General features: G+C 30.6%; 1 protein-coding gene across 7 annotated transcripts in view; it reads right to left on the reverse strand.

Moving 5' to 3' along the window:
- aPKC (protein kinase C iota type) overlaps positions 1-19,216 on the reverse strand; it is a 713,443-nt gene that overhangs the window by 645,293 nt on the left and 48,934 nt on the right. The window contains exon 1 of one of the 7 annotated variants that reach the window (XM_075358315.1): positions 19,021-19,054. The exons of the other annotated variants lie outside the window; for them this stretch is intronic. Coding sequence (XP_075214430.1) covers positions 19,021-19,039 — 19 coding nt within the window. The 5' untranslated portion in view covers positions 19,040-19,054. Of the gene's footprint in view, positions 1-19,020; positions 19,055-19,216 lie in introns of those variants that run through there. 7 annotated transcript variants of the gene reach the window in all.

The following is a 19,216-nucleotide window of genomic DNA, read 5'->3' on the forward strand; positions in this document are numbered from 1 at the left end:
AACACCATAAACAGATTTCAGCAATATGTGATACAGAGATAAAAAAAAAAATTATATTATTTTTCTAGAAATTCATCTATTTTACTGAAAAATTCCTCGTAGACAATCCTCAAGGTCATAAATTAAAATTTATAATTTTAGGCTGAAATAAACCCCCGTACTATGATTATCTACAAAGGTAACCGATTTTCATGTAGATTATACACATTTTTATCTTCAAAAATTCGGGTATTTATGGGAAAAACTCAAACAATTGATCTAGTCATTGTTTATAAACAATTTTAACTAAGACACAATCAATTCTAGAGTTTTAAAATCAGGGAAGGATTGACATTTGAAAGAAATCAGACATTATATATTCGCTTACGATATAAAAAGAAACGTTTAATGAATAATTTCTAAAATGTGTATTATTTAAAATGATAGAGACTGAATTTTTTCTTCACTCTTTTTCACTAGAAAAATAGTATACGTAACGCTCTGGTATAAATACTTAACCAGATACTTAAGTTATACTTAACTTAAGCTCTGGTATAAAAAAAAAGATTTAACCTTACCACAAACAAAATAAAATTTATAAATTTATTTTTATTTTACTTAAATATGATATTAAATTGACGGCTTTGGAACTATAACTTAATTTTTTGGACTGAAGGTCTTAATATAAAATATAACTTTATCCAAAATATAACAAATTACATGAAACGATGTGGACTAAACAGTACAATTTGTAACTGGTTATTACAACTTTAATTCATTATAAATACGATAGATCTATTTCTAAGAATTCAACTCGCTCATTTAACGTGACTACATACTACATCAAATATAGCTGCTACAGTCAGACCCGTATGTTCAAAAAGCAATAAGGCTAATTTAATAGTATTCAATTTATTTTTTAATAAATGCATAATTTATGATGCGAGCTTCTCGCCCTCGATCATCTACGACCCGACCCTCTCACGACTAAACGATAATTTAGTAATAACGGTAATAATTTAAACAGATATAATGCTTACTCACAAAATGTATTTAAAAACAATTATTTTTCACTCAGTCCTGAATTTTGATTTTCCCGTTCTCGTTCCCCGTAACAACACACAGTGAACTAAAACCACAGAAAATCGAATGCGACAGAAGAATTTAATAATTTTAGTCAATACGCGAAGAGAATGACGAAAAATATACTTAAGAATAAAAGAAAATTTCGACTACTCACGATAACAGCTGAAATATACGCTTGCTATAACTACCTTTAAATTTCGTTATAACGTTTTCAATTGAAACCGTTTAAGAAAACTTCAACCGTTTGAAACTACGATTAGAAAACCCAAATAAGATTAATGGATAAAAAAGATTTACCTTTAAAACATTTTGAAAAATTGTTGGATTGACCGTTACAACTTAAACACAAAACTGTCACAGGGAATGGGTAAGTGTAAATATATGTACTACTAGAAACAGCCATACATCAACAATGAATTCTATACTATTTTTTTTTAAATAAAGAAAAATATCAACAACATAAGTTCAAAACGGTCTCGTTTTCTAGTGAAGACAGTCAAAATGTTTTACCCGAATCTCAAAATAAATTTTAATATCAAACTCCACTTCTATGGACGCTAATTACGGAGAAATATTTTTGGTTTTAAATGAAAATACCCGAATTTAAAAAAAAAACTGTCTCAAAATTGCACTTAATTATCATTCGATTTTTTCTTTCAAATAAAAACGCTACGTTTTAGTTTAGAGTAAACTTTTTAAATGTCCTAGCAAAGACCCAAAAACCGTAAATGAAAACGAAATCTGTATATTTTTCATTTGAAAACTAGGATGGATGGCATCCCATCTAAAATTTTATAGCATAAATATACAATCCGCATGTAGCGTAGAATTAATTCACGCCAAATTAATATGTTACTTTAAAACAACAAAATTAATTGTTAACTGATATTCGAATAGATAATGTTAGTACTACAAATTTTATATATATATATATATATATATATGTATATATATATATATATATATATATATGACTTCTCAATATTACTTATTGAGAATTAAAAATTATTATTATTTACTGTTACTGGTTTACAAGACAACATAAATAATATATTATTATTTTAAGTTTAACATTTTAATATAGTGGATTAATTGAAAATAATAATATAAAGTAAATAATAAAAATGATTGGCAATTATTGGAGTATTTATTAGGCGATGTCTATTAAATAACTCGATTTTTTGTTCTGTCATCTTTTCAATTAAGCTGCTTTTTCCTTCTTTTATTTCATTTATACCAATTTGCTCAAAACTAAATGATTAACAGATTTTATGGCAATTTAACAAACTTTATTTACAATGAACAACAAAAAGGATTTTTTTTTTTAGTAATTTACCGATTACAAGTTATGTGTAATAATATAGGTACATCCTTAAAATTCACTTTTATGTATAACACTAACAGACCCGGCAATGCTTCGCTACTGCGATTTGAGTATATATATATATATATATATATATAAAATATATACTCAAATGTCAATAAAAAAAATATATATTAAATGAAAATGACTGAAAGTTTGATAAAACGTTAAAAATCTGAACTTCACAAAATTTAACCTTTCACTTTTTCCGTTTTTTTTCTTTTTTTACCGTTTTCACTATTCCCCTTTTCGATTTTTACTTTTTTCCCGCGCGTAAATCGGTCCAATAGTTTTTTAGTCTATAGCGGACACACATACGAACATTGCCTTTTATATATATGTATATAGAACAAGAAAGTCTGTTTGTATATTTGTTTGTTTGTTTGTTTCGTAAATATTTCGACACCGACGCCATCTAGCGGGTATAGTGTTTCCAAAAAAAAAAATTCTTTTCGCGTAACTAATGTACTTCTATATTCTGAATATGAGCTAAATCGGTCCATAAATATAACTTTTCTAAATATCTCAACCCCAGCGCCACCTAGCGGGTCCAAACCTTCCCGAGCGTGCACACAACTCATCTAAGTTTTATCGCAATCGTATAGGAACGCATACAGGACAAACAAACAATCATTTTTATAAACATATTTTAATTATTAAACACAGAAAAACAGCAAAATATTGTTAGTAGAAATTTGAAAAATGATATTTCGGCATCAATATCTTAAAAAAAAAGGTTTTCTCGACTCAAAGTTATACAAAATTTTTTATTTACTTGGATCGCAAGGAATGCTGTCTGTCCTTATGTACATCTATTTCCTCAAGGTAAAATGTTTATGTAACGATTTTCTATTCAGAAAAATATATATAAACAAATTTATATACTTTAACACAAAAATTTGGCACTTTGCATATCATGCAATTTAGAATTCTTAACAGAATCGATAAATAATTCAAACACGATACACTTTAAACAAATGTACTTACCGCAATTCAAAAATATTTTTCACACACGATTATAGGTTATCCAAATGCAAGAAAGACACCACCGACAAGTGCACATGAGGCATCATAACACGATATAAGACGAATTAGTTTGATGAAAAGATTACATCAATGTAATCAACTGGAAGGAAACATCAGTCACGGTCACACGATTGCAGATTGCTTCAGCATGACTAGGCCTATACTAAAGTTCAATAATATATACCGTGTCGACACCAGTCGAGGCACAACAATACGATAACAAGAACAGCAATAACGTGGCGATACAACCACACGAAGTTTAAGAATAACTGGACCAAAGTAGAGTTAAGAAATCTGAATCGATTTTTGGCAAAAAAAATAACACAATTGTTAAAAGACAATGCAGGAGAGCAGATTAAAATAACAGAAAAGTTATGGAATTTATTTAACAAAATTATTAACAATTTTAATAAAGATAAAAACTAAATGAAACTATAAACGTGTTTAGAAAATGGTATGGAACCCTGCGGTGTAAATTACAATATACAGAATTTAAAAAAATAAACAATAATGAATAATGACACCTACACAAATAAATTCACGCGTTGGTATTCAAATACGTGTTAATAAAAAAATAAAAAATCAATATTTACGGAAACTAACTAAAATCAATGTAACTGACAATATATATTTTAACCGCTAATCTCCGTAGAGGAGCGGTAACGTCTGTGCCTTACATCCGTAAAGGTCTGTTCCGAAACCCGGTTTTCTCGTACGTTACAAAATTCATCTATCATTAAGTAATTCTAAATTGGAGTTACCAGATTGTTGCTCGCGGAAATAAATAAAAATTTTGACATGGATCACAGTTACTTTTATCAATTGAGTTTTTGAAATAAAACTTGTATAAGCTGATAAAAAAAAATTCTTTCCTAACTCCTACAAATCAATACTAGCCTTACACGCTTGCTGATAGTTGAAGTAAAATTGAACTCGCTTAATATTAATGCTAAAAAACTGAGATTAGTTTAATTTTATCCATAATTTTTTTTCTCCTATCTAAGTAATTTTGGTACATTAATAAAATCAGTCTACACTTTGATCTTAGCCAAGAGGCCAAGAAGCGATAATAAAATTAGTCTACAAAAAACCAAAGAAAAGTACTTTTTGAACTATTATATATATATATATATATATATATATATATACTTATATACACTAGCCGTCTGGACCCCCCACTGTGTTCATCCTTATTTTCATGCTTGTGAAAATAATACTGAAAAATGACAATTAGAAGACTGTTCAAACTTATAAAAACTATCAGTATATTGTTATTTCTTCAGAAATGCTCTGAAGAAATTACAATTTCTTCAGAGCAACAGTTTGATCGGTACAGGATTCGAAACTTTGAGTGAGCTGAAGTATGGGGATTTCATCTTAAAAATGGTAGTATAGTTCGTTACCCGTCCTTCGTACGAGTAAAAAAGTATTCTGCACGGTTCTTCGCTTTACCCGATAAACAGCACGAGGAAATAACAGTATTTCGTTTTTCATTTTTTTTGTTCTATTTTGTGCTTTTTTAGTCAAATAACCGGAGACTGGGTCAGCCAGTCGCGTTGCACAACACAGTAACATTGGCAGTGGCTGTGTTGATCGAGCCGCCAAGTTGTACACCATCGCATATTTAAAGCGACTTTTATCGAAAACCTAAAGATATATCGAAAAAGACACAAAGACCTTTTTGTAAAAAATTTTATCTCAAATACTGCAAGTGGTTTCGGAATTCAATTTGACAAACGATTTACTCATATTACAGTTGAATATGGGCAAGGAACATAATCCGGTTGTTGGCGCAAGCCATTAAAACTTAAACAATCTTGAAACTCTGAAATATTTCATAACGTTAGTAGTCCTATGTTCTTTCCAGGTGTAAAACTATGTTGATGCAAAATTTCAGCTCAATCGATTGAGTAGTTTTTGCGTAAAACAATAACAGACTAACAGATACCACTAAATTTATATATTTTTATATATATATATATTGCAAAAATAGTATTCTATCATTGTCCTCATCCAATTTGAATGTCATACAACGATTCTTAAGTTACCGATTATTTAAAAAATAAATAAATAAAGCTGCTTTAGAGAAGAATGGTTATAAAGTTTATAAAATTATAAATTTTTATGTCCTAACTGATAACTTAAGAAACAAAATACTTTAATTAAAAGCAACAGTAATTTCATGGCAGAAATAATGCTACTAGTAAATAAAAATGTGATTATTTAAGCCTGTGCGAGTGATGAATTTTCTTTCGCAAGGAAATGATTAGCTGACACTTGTTTTATAAGTAGCACACAATAGTACTACACCCTCTTTTTCTTTTTTAAATAAAATTGTTGTTTCCAGAATTTCCCTCTCTACAGCAGTTAATGAAGAATTTATTTTACAATAAGTTTTTTTAATTCTAATACTGCATTGCCCCAGCATGGAAACGGTAATTTTTAATTATTAACTTCTACCATCGGTAAACAAAGTTCAGTAAACTACTTATTAAATGTACTGCCTGAAAAATTTCATTCAACTGATATCAAATTAAACCCAACTGATACTAAAATATACAAGTACCACATCTATATGTGATTGAGTCAAAGGAAATCGGGGTCCTACATAATGAGAGAACAGTACATCAGTAGTTACACTAACACTAACCTGACTTAATACTTTTTTAAGTGGTTTATAGAGGATGTGTACATAATTTTTGAAATATCCATCTATCTGGTGAAGCTTTCCTAATTTTGGGCCAATAAGCAACTGTGTTACGAGTGCAGCTATAGCTTGTTATACAGACAAATTATCAGGCAAAGGTAGTCGTTTATTAAAACTCAAAAACAGGATAGTGCCTGGGGACATCAAGAAGCATTAACATAAAATATATTCGGTTTGGCTAAGCCTTATATTTAAATTCTAGCAATGGAAGTCTAGAATTATTCATCTGCATCAATATGACCTGTGGATAATTGTCAAATGCTGGATGAGTGTAGTTCAAATAACTCTTTTTAGAGAGATAGCTGCTTTCAGCAGCTCATCTCAATCTGGTCCAATTATGTAAATGTGAAAGTTTTCTACAACTTGCATTACTAAAATTTTATGCATCATGAAAAACATTCCAGAATGTAAATGTTTAAAATGATAATCCCAAAGCAAAAGATCCAGTACTCTACGAAAAGATTTGAATTGAGAAAGATGCATCTTAACTCTACAGACAATAGTTTAACATGATAAAAATAAACATTAAGCGTTAAGAGCATAAAGATCCAACATTAGAGTAGGAGACAGACAAATAAAAAAAGAAAAAGAAATTAGTTACAGAAAATGACAACTTTTTTCAGTGTAATTAAATTTTATATGGTAAAATTACTTTATTTATTGCCTATTAATGAATCCATTTCTAGTAAAAGCTATCATTAAAAATAATATTATAAATAAATTTTCTAGGTAAAAATTATAAACTAAAAAGTAATTTACAGAAGATATAATTTGAAGATTCTCAATAATAAACATTTAGTGTAAATTGATTATTCAGCTGAACTGCTACAAAATAAACTTGCATAAAACTATTAAAATGATAAGAATTATTTTACAGTAAAGATTTTCAAATTAAACAAAAAATAAATAAATAAATGAATTAAGGAAAATGGTAAAAAACAAAAACAAATATGCAGATAAACAAAATAAGTTGGGTTTTGCTGAGATGTGATGTAGAATGTACAAGAAACTAGTAGCTGTGCGGCAGTTGCCTCCTGCTGCATTGTTAACCATCCTATCCGACCCAACTCAATTATTTACAAATCACCAACCACAGCGACATAATTGAACCGTGCTATCTGTCGAGATGTAGTTATACCACAACACCAATTTTATCATTCAACAGTATACAAACAATAAATTTAGAACAAACTTAATAAATTTAAACTAATACATCAAGTAAATTATGTACATTTATCTATATGTATATTTCCTGTATTTTAAATTAAACATTAGATATGTAACCAATTCATACAAACGTGATGTATGCTGAGTAATAATAATTTTTAAATAAAAATCACTAAAGTAATTACATAAAAATTAAAGTTACTGTTGCAATCCACATATTCTTTTATTAGCTCAAAGTACCTAGCTTAAATTTTTATTAGCATATTTATAACTTAATGAAAAATATGCAGTAAAAGCAAATGTTAACAAATTTATTAATATTACTTACAATAAATTACCTTGTTTTTAAACACAAATATTAGTATGAACATAAAATGAAATACTTTAAAATTATTAATTTTATAACGCGTTTTGCAAAGCTTTTTCTTTAAATTATTATTATAATTATTACTATGCTTCGCTTAAGAATTAGCAGCTATGGGAGCTGGACATGGACAAAGGCAAAAAATGAAATTGTTGACAAGAAGGTACTGTTACTGGAGCAACATTAACAAGGACCACGACAAGGTTAAATCTTGAAAACGATTCTTTTTACAACAGAATGAAATACCTTGAGAAATTCTTCATTCACAGGAAAACCCATAAGGGCATACGAAGCACATTGTTATTGCTAGTCTGATGTCAGGATGAAATTTTCCCACTGAAGCTGATGTATTTAGTAAATAGATGGAAGCACCAACAACAAAATCTTCATCTGGGTGCAGAATTAAGCTACCAGACAAATTAATTTACCTTTGATTTTCCAGAAGGTTTAGGTTTCAAACAATAGTCCTTGGCTCACTTCAAAAGGTTTAGATCCTTCCTCATGTGCCATAACTAATACTACTCTAATCCACTCCTCATTAAATGGTCAAATTGAACAACTCACAAAAACTATCAAAATATATTAGGGTAGTCAAAAATAGAATGGGCAATAAAGGAATGAAAATAGACAAAATCTTGATACAACTACTTAAGCACCACATTCCTTTAGAATGTTAACACTCACTCATCTTGATCAAAAAGAGAAGACTGTTAAAGAATAATGAGGCTAAACAATTACTAACATGGTTGAACTCTGATTTGAAATGGTATCTAAGACAACACAATATGACAAAACCAAAGTTGGTAAAAGTACTAAAGTACTAAAGTTGGTAAACCAACTTTTACCAATGTTCTTCAGCATGGAGAAATATGCTGTTAGAGGGAATATTCTGTAGCAGCTGTGAAAATGTGGTTGACATACCAAAAAATATAGTGTAAAAAAGATTTAAAAAAATAATTTATACGCACTTTTTACTGTAACACAGTCAATCCTAAAATTTGACAGTGTTAAACATGTGAGCCAATGTTTAAAAAGTAATTCTAGTCTATTATTTGTAAGTGGGGTCAAGTAAAGAAGAAATGCCAAGTTCCTGACAACTAGTGCTAGGGATGATACCACTATAAATTAGTGAGAGGATGCTGCCTGCAGCAAAGTAACAGGGTTAAATACAGTCAAACTGACACCTCTGTAAACACATGTTGATCAAAAAGCTATTTCAGTATTTTTTTTTTCAAATAACCAGATCACTCTTTAAAAAAAAAAAAATTATCAAATTTTATAATATATTTTTATTATTTAACTTTACTTGTAAAGTAAATACATCAATTTATTAAATATATATAAATTAAAAAAAATATATTCTTATCATACTTAACAAAGTGTAGAATAGCTCATTTACCACTTGGCAACATCAAACCTCTTTTAAAAAAAATATTCTCAATTATCTATTTCATTATAAATTCAAAACTTATTGAATAACAGTAATAATGTGTTGGTTCTTAAATTATTTAACTTGTTACTTTGTCAAGCAAATACTGCATTTATATTAAAAACTAATTTTGTGGACAATCACTGAATTTTGTTAACTTGTGGAAGTTTGTGGACAAATTAACAGATGTGAACTGAATTTTATTATTACTATAATTTAATGCAGGCAAAATATTATACATAATATATCTAACAAATTTTATCACAGATATGTATGTAAATGAAAACAAATTTATTACATTACATTAGGTATATAACGGCCTCATTATCTCCATTAGATCTTGGAAAAATACAATCATGAATGTAGGGTATTACTGAAAAAAGCTGATGTAATTTCCTTACCTTTCTCAAGGATTGTTACAATTATGTGCAAGTATAACAATTTATCAATAAATACATAATTCAAAGGGACCAAAATTGTTTATGACATTAATATATGCATGAATTAATTAATTTGCGTTAGTATATGGATTTCTTAAGATATGCTTACCTAGACATTCTCTAGGCATTTATAGCACAATCTTTAATACCAAAAGAATTTCCACCTTAATTTTTAAACAGATAATGAATTATTAATTTTTTTTTTCAAAAAAAAAATCTAATAAAACTCACTTTCCAATAATAATGTTCATTACCAAACTTAACCCTTTTAATACTTCAATTTTAATTTCTGCTTTTCTTGTTAACTTTAAGTCACTTAACAAAGTTTCAGTTATCAATTCTGAAACTTTATAAAATAAATTTACACAACTTTTCACTAGTTCAGTTTATTCAATTTCATATTATTAAAAAAGTCATTATAAAGTTACAAAAAAAAAAAGAAAAAAGTATCATATTAATTAAAACTACAAAAAATTCCTCTTACATTTGTACAATATCTTATAATCTTATAGAGAGACTAACTTACACCATCTCACTACAACAAATTACATCAAGTTAAACAATGCAATATGATTAGTTTGTATTTCCTTTAATATTTTTCAGTAAACTAAAATTTTTCATTCTAAGTAAAAGTGACTAGAAAACAACTTGAGAAAAATTACAATTTATTAAGTCATCTTATATATATATATATATATATTATTTTTTAATTAATTGGCAAGTTAAATTGATCATCAGAAATAGACATTTAATTTTCTTTTAATTGCAATTTGTTTCATAAACCAGGTTAAATTCTAATTAGAGCTTCATCTTTAGTAAACAATTAGAAATACATTGATGGTTTCAATATAATATGATTTGGACAGATTTTATTGGTACAAGCCATGTGTATTGACAATACAAACTTTTTTAAATCTTTATTAATTGAAAAATATCACATGAAAAATTTTATGTCATTACTTTTTTTCATAAAGAAGAATGTTTTTATTTAAAAATGTCAATAAGAAGGTAGTCTAAATCTTAGTAATATATATATATATATATATATATATGACATAAATTAAACAATTTAAATAATATAAGAATATATCCAATATAAAATATACTGGTTATGAATGGAACACACATCATTGATTTACTGGTGTTAAGTGGATTGTTTGAGCAAAGGCAGGTAGATAGGCAGGTGAAGTGTACGAGCAGTAACAGTGTTGCACTAATTATTTGGATGTAGCACAAGCCGTATTGACAGAACTAATTGTGGGATGATCGTATACAAACACAACAGAATGTACTGCAATCCAGTTGACAGACTGTATGGCTAGTACTAAATTACCAGAAAATCATGTTTATCCAGCAGCAGAATATATAGAAATGTAATAATTAATTGAAAAATTGAATGACATGAAAATCAATATATGTGAAGAAAATATTTATGAAAGAAGCAAGATAAAGAGATAAAGATAAAGATTAGTTGAAAACTAATTAATAACAAATTTTATGTACTATACATAAAATCGAAAATTTATCAATAAATATATCTAAATAATAATTTAGTGAAATAGTAAAACTTATATAAAAGGTAAACAAATTATAAAATTCTGCATAAAAATATCAAGCTTCCCAAATAGATATTTCAAAGATTAAACACAAGTTTACCAATTAGTAAAAATAAAATAAATAATTTTTGGAACAAAGCTAATAAAAATAAAACCATCAGCTATCTATAGGAAAAAAAATTAAAATCCATAAGATCACTACTGGATCTGAAAAAATTGAACAGTCCCAGTTCAATTGGTATGTTTATATATATATGGAGTGATTTCAGTAATTCTTGTTTATTTTATAGAGAAAGTTTTTCTGGTGATCCTTTCAAATCTTTTCCAGATAACTTACGTGGAAGATTTTTTAAATGAAAAAACTACAATGCCTATTTAGACAATTTGTATATAATTATTGTATTTTTTAGTTATTGTAATTACAAATGGATATTTATGACGTAATGATAATGTAGGTTGAAATCACTCTGATGTTCCAATTATTTCTAACATATGAGATCTGTAAATGAAGTAATGAAACTGGTTCAGAAAAACTTTTTATTTACATTCAATTATACAATTATACATATCACCTTTGAAATAGTTCCCTTGGGAAGCCATGCAATACTTTAAACAGTTTCCCCACTCTTCACAGTAGTGTTTGAACTCAGAAACCAGAATATCCTTCAGATGGTCGGTTAAATTTTTTTTGTTTTCTACTGTTCCAAAATGGTGTCCTTTGAGATGTTTTTTTAAAGTCGGGAACAGAAAAACGTCATAAACAACAACACAAAAACACAAAACTGGATTAAACAACATTGCTCATATTAGTATCACTTTTTTTTGTAATGCACCACATAAACTCATTTCACGAAAAGTTTGTTTACATCTCACGTGGCAACAATAGACCAAAAATATTAATATCTAATATAAATCAGCTTTCATATAACTGTTTACTAGTAACTTTACACTGTTGCCACTTTGGCTGCCAAAAAAACTAGTATCATTATTTTATTTACAGACCTTGTACACTCAAGAAAAAAAAATTAAGGAAAACCTGTTATAAAACTTATTATATAAATATAATAATACATAATTCTCTTTTTTTAGAAAGCCTCAGTTAATAGTTGTTACCATGATAGTGATCCTTGGGCTTCTTGCAAACAGCTTTCAATGGACAGTGTATTTTATAGGTTACACTTCATATAAATTTGAAATTAAAAAAATAAAATAAACTTAAAAAGTAAAACTGATTTGCAACCCAAGCATCTAAAAAAAACTTTTTCAATTCTTTGAATTTCGACTTTTTGAAGTGAGGAGTGAATATATATATAAAGTTAGTAAAACGTTGGAAACCCACCACCGGGTTGGTAATGCATCTTCTACTGAAAGTCAAAATTTAAACAGTAATGAGTGAAGGGAAGGTTAGTCAATGACGTCGAGACTAAAAATGGCTGCACAAATGTGGATGACGAAGAGCGGAGTGGCAGACCCAGTATTCAGACCGATGAAATCGTTGAAAAAGTGAACTGAAAACTGCGATGTGATCGGCGATTGATGATTAATGATCTGGCTGATTAATTTCTGCATCTTGTACGCACCTCTAACTACACGACTATCAGAGAAAAGCTGGAATATCACTAATTGTGTGCAAGGTGAGAACTGAAAATGCTTACCGACCAACATAAAGAGCAAAGTACTCGTATGTGCAGTGGACCAGCGTTTTTGGACCGCTATTGACAAGATGGAGATGATTTGTTTTCCCACATTGTTAAGAGCGACGTGACATCGATATCCAACTCCAAACGCAGAATCGATATCCTACACCAAACAAAAGTCAATGAAGTGGTGCCATTCAAGCTTTCCCAAAACCGAAATAGTTTAAGCAATTTCCGTACTCCAGTCGAAAAATGGTGGCTACAGTTTTTTGGATGAAAAGGGAGTAATTTTGGTTAATTTCATGGAAAGTCGATCGACAATTATAGCTGACGCGTACTGCGAAACGCTAATCAAAACTGAGACGTGCGATCCAAAATCAACGACGGGGGAAACTGTCGTCCGGCATAATACTCCACGACAACGCGCGTCCTCACAATGCTGCCGTAACCAAGAAGAAAATTCAAGATTTTCGTTGGGAACTTTTTTTTTACTTTTTGGGCGAAAAACGCTTCGGCGTTATCATCGCCAGAACAAATGTATGTGTTGTAAAAAACTAAATTTTAAAACTACACAATTAGAAATTAAATTTAAAAAAAACATGAAATACAAATATGTATATTTATATTATTATTATATTATATCTGATGTCCGTCATCCCATGGGAGATGACAGATATTGCGAGTTATGGGGTCCAGCATTGTTTTTTTCCTGCTTGCTGGAAAGCGTCAAGAACTGTTTTCTTGCCCAAACAGTCAGTTCCAGGGGCTCTCGAATATCGCCCTATAAGTCTCATTAATAATATGGGCAAAGTTGTGGAGAGGCTCATCGCTAATAGACTAATTAAGGAGCTGGAAAACAACAACCTCCTCCATGAGAATCAGTTTGGTTTTAGGCGGGGGCGGTATTAACTCCATCAAAAAAGTCATGGGCTGCTGCGGTGAGGGCTGGGACTTAGAGAACCAGGCGTATCCCACTAATTATACTCGTGGATATAAGGAACGCTTTCGGTTCGGTACCTTGGCCAGCTATATTGAGGGCACTTCAAAAAATGAATATAAACGAGTACATAGTGATGCAAGTAGCCAGCTATCTATCCGAGAGACGGACTGAAATTAATACGGTGGATGATGTGGTAAGTCATCAGATCTTCGGTGGAGTCCCGCAGGGGTCTGTACTCGGACCCCTACTTTGGAACATCTTCTATGATGAAATTTTCCGACTTCAAATCCCGCCGGGGTTGAATGTCGTAGGATACGCGGACGACATCTCGCTGCTAGTGGAGGACAAGGGGAATGTTACTTTACAATGGCTCGTCAACAACAGTTTGGAAGTCTCTCCTTCCAAATGCAAGAGTATCCTCTTCACTGGTAGGAGGATACTCCGAAGATTAAACCTGCGCCTGAGAGGAGAGGCAATCGTCGAGGTGGAAAGTGCTAAATATCTAGGGGTGTTACTGGATAAACAACTCAAATACTCCAGTCATGTGGTCATGATCTGCGACAGAGTGGAATAACAATCCGTGTCTTGCGAGGTCTCTTTGCGAGACAAGGAATTCCACGTGCATCGAAGAGACGACTTATCACCTCGGTGATAACATCGTCTCTGTTGTACGCCACCCCGGTTTGGGCCGATGCGGTTAATGTCAAGCGCAACAGAAGAAAATTAACTAACACTCATAGGAAGTCGCTTCTGGGCGTAGTTTTGGGGTAACGAACCTTATCGTATGATGCACTGTGCGTGCTTTCTTCGGTGGTCCCGATAGAATTGCAGATTAAAGGACGAAAACTAAGTGCGTCCGGTGTAGCCAAAGATTAGGCCAATTTTATAATACGGGAACAATGGAAGGTGGCATGGGAGGGTTGAACAGTGGCCGCATGGACCAGAAGAATTATCCCGGACCTGGATGCTTGGCTAGATCGCTCTCATGGCGAATTAGATTACCACACAACGCAACTCATGTCGGGACATGGTGCATTTGAACAATACCTGCATGGGTTTGGCAGGAGAGAGTCACCCATCTGCTATTACTGCGATGCGGTTGACGATGCCGAACACACTATTTTTGTGTGCAGACGATGGGAGGAACATCGTATAAATGCAGGACTGATGCATACCCGACCGGAGCAGCTCTCGATGTGGCTCTTGGCTATGTCCGGAAACTGGCATAATTTTGCAAGAGCAGTACTCAGAATAAAAGAAGATGATACAAGACGACTGGGATACTGAGGGTTTTAGTTTGTAGCAGGGCTGGGCGGACAGCCCCGTTCCTGAGGGCTCACATGCCCTGGTTCCCGTGATGGAGGGGGGACTCCTGGGGTCCGTTAGGTGTGAATGAATGAAAAGACCGAGACCCGGCCGGCGGTGTGGGTTCCCGAATACGCTTTGGCGGCTTCGGCTCCTGTGCCGTCGGTTTGAGTGTGGGAAAAGTAAAGACCGAGGCCCGGTCTCCGGAGAAGGGGGGGGGGGCTGGGAACGGCATAGCCGGGCCTGGTTTCTTCCGTTGGAGATTAGAGGCAGGAAATTAAAAGATCCCGAAAGTCGTCCCCGAGTCGAGTATACTTAATTGTATGTCCGGCTCGGGGATGTAGGAAAACAAAATTCGGATGTAGTAACATGAGTAGTGTAGGATGGTTGATTACAAGCGTCTTTAGCAATGGAATCTGTACGTTCATTACCCAAAATCCCCATGTGGCTAGGGATCCAGCAGAAACTCACTTGTGTTGTGATAGTTCAACTCGGCGATTACATTGTAGATATCTATTTCATCACCACTGAGTATCGTCTTTCTTAAAACCATATGTGCCTGTAAAATTCACCTATGTGTAGAATTTAAATCATCATCCTTAGTATCATCACTTATTTTTTCAAACGAAATATTGATGCTTGAATTTTAACCAACCAACTTAACCAGCCAACCGACTATCAGAACCTTCAAATTTTAAAAACATTAAACTTTTTTGTTTAACTTTTTGTCTTTCCAAAAAAGTTTAAAAACTTTTTTGGAAAGAATTCAGCGTTCGTTTTTATTACTAGGCTGTTTACTGAAATATTTGAACCCCTCGTTTACTGAAACTTCTGCAGAACTGCTTAATCTTAATTAATGTGATTTGCTCAAATTCTAATGTACGAATCATTTTGAAGTTACTTTCTTTGTTAATAACTTTAATTGCTTATCTCCAGTTTTCCCATAGTGTGCCTAGAGATGAACCACGAAAATTAAATTATATTTTTTGCAAATGTCAACTTCTTTAACACCACTTTGTAATTAGTGAGCAACATTAATTTTTTCAGTCAAAAGTAAAATTTTTTGATTCAAAATATAGGTTAAAAAATGTTGATTTAATAACTAAATAAAATGATAGCTACAAAGAGCAACTCTGAAATCACTAAAAATGTAGAAGGCTAGGAGACAGATGTAAAGAGACTTAAGCACATCACTATTATGTCCAAATCAAGAATTACAGTTTATCTCACTACTCAAGTAAATAGAAGAAGAAAGTTTGTTAATCTTAAAGAGACACAGATTTTTGAAAGGTAGGTTAATAAACAAACAAGGTTAGTAGTGGTCATAAAATCAAAACTTAAAATTTCTTGTGATTAACAAATTTGAATCCATCAAATAAAAATAATAATTATATTTTGATAGGCCAAATAGGATAATTACCTGTACAACACTCTTAGGGAGGTAAAACTGGCAAGTTGCTTTAAATATTGTAATATAATAATTAATGCTTTTATTGTTATTATACATCTGGATTTGAACAAAAATAAATTTAATACATCTTAAAACCAGGAAAATATCATTGCTAGAGAAATTAGTAAATTTTATTTGCCATAATAGAAGAAATAAAATACACTGCTTAACACAGGAAGTGACTAAAAATATTGATTGCCAGTAATATAAAAAAGCGGTAATAGCAAAATTTTACTATCTGAATAGCATGTGTTATTATGTCTTTTTATAATTCACAAGCAAAATTTATTATGAGAGGAAAGTCATCCATACGTACCACCCATCCCTGTTTCTTATGCATCTTTTCTTCCCCCACTATTTATGGATTTTACAAGTGTAAATCTGACCTTATTGAAGATTTTAGCCAATGCAATGCTGGTATCTATATAAGGGGGATTCCTGTCCGCTGACTATCTGGGACTCTGTTTTCTGTCTGATAGCTGCAGAAGGCTACACAAGTAGAGCCTTCTTTCGTAGTCATCCTTTAAAATATCAAATTAAGCGATATGCTCAGTATTTAAGTCTTAATCATTTACTGCAACCTTTAATACTACTTCCATTCTCAACAAAAAAATAAAAACAAAAAAATAGACAATTAGGAAAATATTAGAGGATATTTTTAAAAAATAGACTGCAACAAAGTATAAAGCAACTCAGTACAAATTAATACCACTTATACAAAGAAAAAAAAACACTTAGTAATTTACTTATCTGTATGAATCATACAGGTTTCATCTTATGTTATAAAAAAATTTAAAGCAGAAAGTGAAAATAAAATCAGATGTAATCTGAAGCCACTGCAGCACTAGCATTTCAGCTTAAAAGCTGAGACTATTCTACTCCTACTACTGGAATGGTATTTTGAATTTAATAATCTCTTCCATGAGGAACCTCATGCTCACAAGTTACTGCAATCTGATCTTACAGCCCACTGGGCTTGAAAAGAAACTCCCCAAGCCTCTCGACCCACTCTTTTCTACCACTCTCCCACATCTCACCCCACAACTACTCCAACCTAGAATCTTAAAGGGTGCTTCTTTCTAATATTCATTCCTCTCAGTCAAAACTTGAAGTCTGATATATATAAAATAGCTTTTAACATTAATTACCACACAACACAACATGCTTTTAATTCAATAGTAAGCCCAGCAAGTAAAATAAAATACTCTTTTTAATACAAATGTTAAAATAAAATGAGAAAACAGTTTTGATATTCTTGTTAACAAAGTATAAATTTCTGATGCAAATAATGTTTGCTAAAGTAAACACTTTTTTAAAATTAATTACAGAATTAATGTAAAAACATACATCTGTTAGAAAACACTAATTTAAACAATTTTACAGAGCTGCAAACTACACTCCATTTAAAACATTCTTTAGAGGAATGAGTCATAAATAAAGAATTTTAATCGTCTTAAATAGGAAGAATAAATAAAAATAACCTTTTAGGAATTGCATCTAATATGTTAATAAAGAGTATATTCACTTCCATAACTGTATATAGAATCATTTGGAATACATCAAATAATATAGTCATTACTATAAAAAAAATAACAATAATTTGAGAAAAACGAACAAATGTTAAAAATTCTCTTTACATTCAACATGTATATAAAAATGTGCTCTAAATAATTTTCCATAGTGTTTTCAGAATTGTGAATTATTTGATAATTTTTTTTTAATATTTAATTTGTTTACTTTACATTATTTTGTGTGTTTGTATTGAAATTATTAATGTGGATTTTAATTATAGCTATTTTATAAACTTATAATTTGTTTTTATATTTATAATTTATCTTATAACATAATCTATAAATGTATTATTATGTAAAAACTAGAATAAAAGATTTATTTTATTATATTTCAAGTTTCACTGAATAAAATGCAAATGCAGAAATAATATTAGATGCAAATATATAACATGTTTAATAAATTTTCTTCTTTATTTATACTTGTGCCAAAGTTTTATCATGAGAAGATTTATATGTGTATTTAATTTAATTTAAACATTAAATTACAAAATAAAATAACATTTAACTTAAAAAACATAAATAATAAGGTACTTTTTCAGAATCAGACAGCCACTTTTTTCAATTTTTTTTCTTCCAAATCAGTGGGTATTTGGAGGTATTTGCAAAGAAATTATAAATATAATCTAACCAAACTTAACCTATGTTTCCTAGTGAAGGTTAGCGAGCAAAGCGAGTGTAGGTTAAGTTTGGTTAATTATATTTATATATTTATAATTTCTCTGCAAATACCTCCAAATACCCACTGATATGGAAGAAAAAATTGAAAAAATGGCTGTCGAATTCCAAAAAAGAACCAATAATAGCAAACAAATAGAATATCTTTCATTCATTGCTGGTGGTAGAGACATTTTGTTTTTACATGTTAATGTTAACTTCATAATACAATAGCTGAATAAATAGTAAAATGTTGCGTACAGCAACAAATCAAACTTAAGACACAGAAAAAGAATTGAAAGATAAAAATAAATAATTAGAAAATTCATTAAAAAACTACACACACCTGAGCTAAAGAGGGTCATGAAGGAAAAAAAACACGTCTGAATCTCAGCTGTAGGAAAGAGTACAATTCCTTCATGTAAATGGTATTTGGTGTAGGCATCACACAGGCCTGCACCATCAATTATTAGATAAAAATATGACATTAGGACATGCAGTAGTAGTTATACAGAGAGCCACATCAAGGTTTTATAAAGATG

This window comes from Lycorma delicatula, chromosome 1, assembly GCF_047948215.1.
Source record: "Lycorma delicatula isolate Av1 chromosome 1, ASM4794821v1, whole genome shotgun sequence".
In the NCBI taxonomy this organism is placed as follows: domain Eukaryota; kingdom Metazoa; phylum Arthropoda; class Insecta; order Hemiptera; family Fulgoridae; genus Lycorma; species Lycorma delicatula.